General features: G+C 37.4%; 1 protein-coding gene across 1 annotated transcript in view; it reads right to left on the bottom strand.

Annotated features, from left to right (window-relative positions):
• Positions 1–1,777: 1,777 nt before the first annotated feature.
• The window catches only part of LOC122408136 (uncharacterized), a 151,778-nt gene continuing 144,361 nt past the window's right edge, over positions 1,778–9,194 (bottom strand). Inside the window, exon 6 of the mRNA XM_043414761.1 lies at positions 1,778–3,193. Within this exon, the coding sequence (XP_043270696.1) occupies positions 3,105–3,193 (89 nt within the window). The 3' untranslated portion in view covers positions 1,778–3,104. The remainder of the gene's footprint in view (positions 3,194–9,194) is intronic.

Below are 9,194 nucleotides of genomic sequence, written 5' to 3'. Positions count from 1 at the left end.
CTGTTCTCTCACTTTCTACAGTAAATTAAGGAAACCCGCGTATTGACTGTGCAACCCGTTTTACTCGACGTACCCTTAAGCTTCGATAGCAAATAATTTTCCCTCCTTTGTTGTTGTCATCTCAGATTCGAATCTTTTCGATCTTTGTTTTGGGCGATAATAACGAGGAGTAAAATTTACTTTGAGATATCAGGGGACTCTACACTGGAGTTTTGATTGTACAGCCTTCAATTCCAGTAATAATCTCTTATTGTGTGTCATGTTCGAAAATTGAGGTACGGATAACGTAGAAAGCTTTCGGCTAACGCTAGTGAAAGCACTGTTTGACATTTCTGTATAATTAGTCACGCAGTTTTTATTTAGCAAGCTTTCAGCAAAATTTTCGTTATCGTACCCACAGAGTTCGTCTATTTCATTCAAACAGGCCGAAAATTCGCCGAATTTTTTTTTCCGATCTAATGGGAACTTTTGAAAAATGAAGGTATTTTTGAAATTCTTAAACATGGAAATTCTGCCTGATCACATGCACGTACATCATGGAAAATATTTTTTGAAATACGGTTCCTCAACTTTGAGGGGGGGTTCAGCCTCGGAAAGTCGAGTGCTATCGAAAATGTTTTTTGAATAGACGGAAATAACTCACCATAGAGAACTTTTCGGTATGGTTTCAAGGATATTTCAAAAGTACAAAAAAAATTTTTTTAATGTGAAAAATACGAATTTATACATGGGTTATGCGCATGGTTTATACATGGCTTATAAGTCTATTTGTCGAAATTTCTCAGCTGTGTACAATGTGAAGATTGTAATTATTGCTTGCAACAAAGATTCCAATTTTTTTTCCATTTTAATATACATTCCTTTCATATGAACCTATAAAAACCCGAAAAAATTGCAAAATTCTAGATTTTTAGCGAGTTTGAAAAAAAACGTTTTTAAAAAAGAAAAATATCACTTCAACGTGCTGTAAATATAGATTTTTTTTTTAAACATCCTCGAAATTATACCGAAAAGTTCGCTATAGTGAGTTATTTCCGTCTATCCTAAAAACATTCCCGAAAACAATCAATTTTTTCGATTTTCTAAATTAATGATTTTCTCAAATTTTTATACGCTGAAAGCTTTGAACGGCGATACGAATTTGATGAATCATTGAGATTCGATACTCATTGATATTTCATCATAAATTATTTTTTTTTTCACGTCTCGGTTGTCCGGGACACAGTTGGGATCCTTCCTTGGGAATGCGCCATGCAATCGAGCATGAATTCCCCCGAGTTAAAAAGTTCGAGTTTATTTTCCTCGCGAGACGTTCGTTACGCACAAAAGTGCAAATTTCACAAAAAGCCTACGGTGTGTTTAGCGGATAACTTTCATTTTGGACATCCGGCATTGGTCTTTGAGATTCAATTTTTGTGTTGGAAGGAAAATGCTTGTTCGAATGTTAAAAGTTTTTCTCTCGACCGCTGCTTGCTTACGGTTGTTCTATCTGTTCGTGATGAGAACTGTTTTTTTTTAAATTTTTTTATTTTTTTTATGAAACGCTACGAAAAATGGCAGACATTGACAGAGAAATAGGTTCGTTCGTCCTCGATGTGACAATAGTCGATCGTTTTTTTTTGTTTTTAACTTTACAATTATCGAATTAGCGTTAAACAATTTGTGTATCAAAGAGACAGTGTCATTTTATGATTTTCATTTCTGTATGTTTTATTACATTGTCACAGAGTAGTAGAGTCGCAGTGAGCGTAGCCAAAAGGTTGATCTTTTAACGAAATATGATATATCGACGGTTTTATTGCACGTACATCTTCAGTGGATACAAAGCTAATAATCATCAATAATTTATCCAAAAGACAAAAAAATGAGTGCCCAATATTATGACGAATATTTTGAGAATTCAAAATCTCTTTTGACCTACAACTCACGATGATCGAGCACAGAATAAAATAATTTTTATCGAAAAATTTGGACATCGCATATGAAAAATTGTAAACATCGATGAAGCCACAGAACTTTCGTACTCTCGACTGCCATTGAATGTTTTTTTTTTCTTCATCGCATTATTGGACTTTATGAATAGATACGATATTAATAGTACATTACACTAAACATAAGGGCCTCACGATAAAGCAGGCTTCATTAAAATATGGATATCTCATCGATAGGAATGGTGCAGATTCGATAGAGGGCAGGTCGAAGGTACATGCGGCGCCTCTGGCGTTATCAATGGTGAATTTTTGAGAGCAATCGCCAATGTTTAAACTATACATATATTCAGTTATAAAATAGACGTATGCTTAAATTTATGTAAACTTTAAACATTGAACATCTCGATGAGAACGTTGAATTTTTGACTGCAAGGGGCGTGGCAGTCGAGGTGCACCGTTCTTATATATCATCGTCACGAAACGATAAACTTATAAAAGTCTGTCCTGATTTTTTTTGCTCAAAGTCGATGTCTATCAACAGTACCTCATTCAAAATAGGGAATTCATTGGTAATTGCTCGCGTAATTTATGCTCTCGTTTATACGCGCTGGTTTCCACATGAATTCATCCCACTTCTGCGTTGTGCTTCTGTTAAACGATGCGCACGCAATATTTCCCACTCGTCCTTCCTGAATCGCCCTCGCGAGCGGCATCGCTATTTCACGTGAAACTTTTTCCTCTTTACACATCCAAATGTATTTTTAAGCATCAAACCCGAGACGCTTTTTCTCATTCGCGCTGCACATACATTCACTCGTAGGTTTTATATTCAATTTGTAGTATTATTTATATTTATTTTATTTTCATTACACACTAAGTTTTTTATTCGTTACCGAAAATTCTTCCTGTTTTTTCTTTCTTTCTCCGTATTTCACTTTCTCTCTCTTTCGCTCGTTCATTCTTGTTTCACTCTTTCACTCTCTACATGTCATCGCATTTGCTTGAAATTCTGCTTGCCGTAGGTTTCGCGCTACGCTGACTAGTTTCAACTTCCTTCGCCCCGACGAGAAGCTCTTCTGTAGGGGAAGAATTTTTGTTGCTCTTTTCTGTTTTTTTTTCTCTTTTTTCTTTCTTTTTATTATTTATTTAATTTTTATACAAGCGTTGCGGTGACTATCGCATGAGCGTGTGCAAGAGACTGAGACAAAGCAACGTCAGGCTGGTTAAACTTGATGCCTTAATCGCTGTGTTTTCCGACGTCACTGAAACAGAAGAATCAGAAACGCGAAATTATAATATAATAGAAATTAGAAAAAAGGCGATCGAAGAAAAAATTTCTGCTCATGTTGGAACTAGGATCACCATTTTTGTGCACACCATTGCCACACATCCAACAAGCCTACCTCGTCACTTAAAATGCAATTTTCACAAATTTGACTACTTTATATGCCCCTTGAAAGCCCCCTGAAAAGTTGGCTTAGAATAACTGTTCCATCATTTGTACAGGCGCTGAGGGAATCAGATCCTATTTCGGTCACTGAGAAAAAAAAGTCATTGGAAGAACGAAATGTGGCATTATGCCAATGAAATATGTCACCATCACGAGGTTAAACATGATTAAACGAATAAAATAGTTTTAGATGCAACTGCAGATCTATTCTCTCCAAAAATATTGCAGTCAAATGAAGAAAACTCTTTCAATAACATCAATTGTTATTGAATCAAGAATTTTTTTTCTCAGTGTTCAATGAGTGATACACGGTCCGAGTGCCAAACGAAAATTTAGAGGAGAATTAAAAGAATGTTCATTCATTTGAATTTCAAATCGAAATCTCAAAAATTGAGCCTCAAAATATTTCGAGGTGATGGCAGGGTTCGAACAAATTTCCTGAAAAGAAAATTTCCTTTTTTATTAAGAAAGCGTGAGAATGTTCAAATCCTGTAAAACGCAGTTTCAAACATGTCGAATTTGCGGACCACGCAGACTCGTTTTTCCGAGGGATAATATCGACGCCATAAAAATAAGCAGTTTCAATTTATCAAAAGTGTAAGTCCGAGTCCCGGGTCAAAGTTGATGGTTTTCTATGCATTTTTTTTTTTTTTTTTTTTTTTTTCGTTTCAATTCGTGTCTTTCAGTGCAAAAGGGCACACACGTGTGGAACGCGGAAGCGAGGAGTGATACAGTCTCGTGTACAATACGTATACACATGCCGGAGAGGTTGGCTTGGAAAATACATCGAGCAATACATCAAGGAGTGAAAAACGATAGTCAATATTTCTCGCCTGGAAACGCCGGGACGACACGAAAGGCAGCTGTTACGGGGAAAGAGAAAGAGAGATGGAGAAATGGAGGCTACATTGTCGGCTAATACCTTGCAGTATATACCTCACAGTACTATATAATAAAAGGGGTAGCAATGGCAGCCAGCAGATATATTCGAGAGAAATAGTAAGCCAAAATGAGAGAAGAGAGGAGAAGGAAGAGGGAGAAAGAATACAGTTGAAAAGCCCCGATGTATATAGATCGTGGTTATAGTAACCCAAGAGTAACTAGGCTTCTGCGGGACCAAGAGAGACCAAGGGAAAGAGAGATGAAGAACGATAGAATCGCGAAACTCGAAGTGGTCGTAGCAGCTCAGGGTAAAACTCATTCTACGATGTACAGGTCTCTTTTCCGTCGTGGGAAAAGTCAATTTCCTAAAAACAATTCCGCCCGTTCGTAGGAAGAGAATAAAAGGAAGAAAGGACGAAGGAAGCAGCGGGGACTAGGGAATGAGAGAATTTGTATAGGTCGAGTTATACGCACATAGAGTATGGGCTAGCCGGTGAGAAGCAAAGTGGATCAAGTCCTGCGCTTACTTACGGGGCTTCGTTCACTTTGTTTCTTACTGCGTCACACACACACACACACACACACACACACACACACACACACACACACACACACACACACACACACACACACACACACACACACACACACACACACACACACACACACACACACACACACACACACACACACACACACACACACACACACACACACACACACACACACACACACACACACACACACACACACACACACACACACACACGCACGCACGCACACACACACACACACACACACACACACACACACACACACACACACACACACACACACACACACACACACACACACACACACACACACATACACAGACATTCACACACGTATCCAATGGGTATACGTATGAATAGAGAAAGCCGAGGTGGGAGGTAACAAGGTCAAGAAAGCTGATGGGACCCGGAGGGGTTGAGAATAGTTCGAACGAGGTGGACGAAGGAACGAAATGGAATTATTACTGCAGCCTCCCGTGAGCATGCTATACTCTTACCGCGAAGTAGATTCCAGTCACGGCTACCGCGGCTAGAGAGCCGTCACAATATTACCCCTTCGAAACGAACTTACGAGCTCGTGGAAAGTATAAAGATTCGAGTTCTACAACCACCGCGAATGTAACACTCGTACGATTGTTATGAGACCTACAATGATCCTGGTAACTGTTTACTATCGTAGTTCTACATTCATAAGTTAATATACCACTGGATTTTTCCACGAGCATTTGAATTATTATCATTGTAATGACGATTAAAACACGAGAAAATTAGGCGTATGTTGAACAATAATGAGTCATGCATTAAACGGTAATATTTAGCGCGAAATTCACTGTTAAATTCACCGGATGTGTTTGACTGCGGGGACAAGTTAACGAGAAAAAAATCCTTCCTGTAACACACTGTAAAGTTTAAAATATTTTGCGAAATTTTCAGTTTTTTAATAATAACTATTGCAGATAGTGAATTTTACGGTACGAATACTAAAATTTACAAAATTTTTAGTACATTTTACGGTGCGTTACGGTTAAATGTCTTTGCCCCAATGTGGACATTTGATCAATCACCTCCCAATTCTGTAGCACACTAAATCGATGATTTACACACTTCAACAAAGGGCTTAGCATATAAAAAGAATAGAAATTTTTGCAGTGCAGCGCAGTAAAATTCACATTGACTCACGTAGTATTGCGAAATAAATATTGAAATAATCTTCAAAAGAACGGCACCTTTGACCGAACATTTCTTTTAGTCATGCTTTTAGACATACTCCGGTGAAAGTTCCTACTTTGAACAATGAATATTATTTGATGTATAGGAAAGTTCAATTTTTTCCCCATCATAATATCATGAATTGCAGCTCGCCACCGAACTATCATTACTGGATGGTAATTTTTCAAATTTACTTTTCTCCGTGTGGAAATGTGCTTTGAATACGTTCTGATGGATTCGCATATTTCTTATTTATTGAAAAAGTTTTCTTGACCGTTTTGCAAAATTGGAAAAAGCAACGAAGAGTCAACTCGATTGCTCATATTCATCAAATCTATTCCAAACGCAAGCTTTTGTCAAAACGATTACTGTGATTGGTCCATTGAATTTCAGACTTGAATGTGATCTAAAAATCATGTTGTTATTCGAAGTAATTGGCACGACGAAATCATCGCTTGTGTTAGTTTTGTTTATAATTCGTTCAACTCATTGTAATTGCTGTTTTCTTTTGTCGATGATTCATTAAGGGTATATTGCACAGGCGATACAATGTTGCCATGCTAAACCATGCTAAAAACATAAAAAAATTCAAAATGATGAGAATTTTATAAAATTTGGTGAACATATTCTTTAGTGCCAAATTTGACAATACAAATTTTTTAAGATTTTTCTTCTGTACAGTTATCGAGTAATTGATCACTAAAGTTCACGTGTATAAGCATAGCGTTTCCATATATAAAGGTATACATTCCGGGCATAAGAAATCTGCTTTAATGCGTAATTACTTGATACCTAAACAGAAGAAAATTTTGAAAAAATTTGTGTCTTCGCACTTGATGTTGAAGAACATTATCACCAAATTTGATCAATTTCTAATTATTTCGACTTTTGTGTCATTCACCCTTAAGATGAGAAAAAACAGCATTTATTTGATTTCATAGGAATTTTCTTGTGATATCGATGATACTTCAAAATTTTCCCAAACATTTCAGGCCACAACGATTTGAGACGTTTTTAATATTGATCATTATTATATTAAAGCAAAGTCAGCCGGATGCAGAATGCAGATATGTTCAAGCTCATTTCATTTTATTCTTTTGCAGATGGGAAAAATAGTTCACTTTGAGTGTCTGTCGTCGTTCCAGAAGATGTTTAAAGGGGCTGTCAAGAAATGTGCTGGTTGTGCATCCACCAGGAATCCGAACTCTGTTCGAGAAGATAAACTTTTAGGATGAAAAATTTGATTGAAAATAAAAAAATATTTCGTCACTGATTTTGTTGTGGCGAAATTCATGCTGCGTGGGATTGTTCAAATGGATTTCCGAAAGTGCGTCGTTTCTCTCGGTGGGTTGAACAATATAAAATGCATCCGAAGGCGAGCAGATCATAAAAATCGTAGTTTCCAACTGAAATCTCGGCCTTGACAGAAAATTACAGTGGGAACTATCGGTCGTGGAACGTACTGTGTGCCAAAAAATTCGATCATCGAAGCTGCCTAGCCTCCGGCAAGTTGAATATCCTCGACAACATCTCGTTCTCTCTCTCTCTCTCTCTGCTTTCGCACAATGTATGGATTTTCCGCGGCGTTCTGGAGCACCGGAAATTTAATTACACGCCGCGCTTTTCGATCGTACAATGGACATATCAATTATGATAAATATTCGTGAATTGCGAATCATCAATTACCCATGGAAATAACATTAATCGCGGCCATCATTTCTCGCGACAGAAGCTTTGCATGAAGCGAACGATTTACATTCATAAATACGCTATTTGCGAAACGTTTTATGAATGCATATGGTAGTAAACGAGAGGACGACAAACGTTTGTGCTTTAAAACCGAGAATTTATCGATTATCGAAATATATTCTTGCGAACAACGCATACACACCTCGTTTAAGCAGAACAAGATGATGCAGCTTAGCAACAATGAAGGGGCTCATTTTTACTGTACTTTTCGAAAGAAATTATTCGAAAAAAATGACTGTATGAACATAAGTTTTTTATAATTATCATTGCTGATTGTCATTTACTTTTATGAAACCTCGAAGAAAAAAAATCAATGAAGAAACGATGACTACAAATTTTGAATTTTTTAACCATTTTTTAAAAATACTTCGATCAAACTAACGAATTTTAAAACCAATTTCATAATAAGCGAACTTCTTATAGTGTCTGTTAATATATTACAATTTCAACCACTGGCTCCGGTGATTTCTCGGATCGAGGAGCTTTTGGGCACAGCCAGAACTTGGATGGGAGACCACCAACTCTGCACCGTCGTTTCACTAACCCATTGTTGAGAGGAAAAAAGTTTTGCTGAGATCCCGATACCGTTAACCGAACGAATATTCAGTAACTGTACAGCCAACCACATCCGCGCAAATTGTTCCAGCGCACATGCGATAGAGTGTTGCATGAGAAAAGGCTACATGACCATGAGCTGTCCTCAAGGGAATCCGAGGGTGGTGAAATGGGGCAAAATAGGTTAGGAAAAATATAGAAAGTTGTAGAACAAAAAGTTGGATCACGAGAGATCCGGTTTCAAAAAACACTTGTGTGCAGTGTTCAAAGTATTGATTTTTTTTTCAATTGTTGAAAATAGAGAATAGAATAGTTGATATTTTTTTGCTTTTATTTTTTTTCTACCATAAGATGAAATTATCGAGATTTGGTCCAGTTTTCACGAAGTTATCGTCGATATTTGAACAAAAAATCGAATTTATCGAGCAGATTTTCGTAAGCAAAGCTTCAAATGGGTTTGGATTAAAAAATATTGAGAAATTCAGTCAAACGAAATAATGAAAGGCTCGAACGTGACCAACTGTGGAATGTGGCATATGTGCATGCGTCGATTTCGTGGAGACACAAAAGAGTGCAAGGTTTCTATGCCTCCGCGAGTAAAAATGACTTAATCCAGTCAGATTTTCTTATCTCGATGGCAAGAAGGCTTTGACGACGGAACGGGGGAGAGAGAAATACGCACGAAGGGATGGGACTGCTAAGCGTAGCAAGAAAAGCGAGACTGTAAGAGAGAATGAGTCGATAAGCGAGCTTGAGACGTTACCAGGTAAGATCTCGCGAATGTGATGTTGTATGTATCCGTACAATTGTGTGTGAGGGTTTTTGGATAGGGGTGTACAGACGTGTACAGAGTGTGTATTTATA

Source organism: Venturia canescens, chromosome 1, assembly GCF_019457755.1.
Source record: "Venturia canescens isolate UGA chromosome 1, ASM1945775v1, whole genome shotgun sequence".
Lineage (NCBI taxonomy): Eukaryota > Metazoa > Arthropoda > Insecta > Hymenoptera > Ichneumonidae > Venturia > Venturia canescens.
The sequence above is the reverse complement of the archived record's forward strand: the minus strand, read 5'-3'. Positions and strand labels throughout refer to the sequence as shown.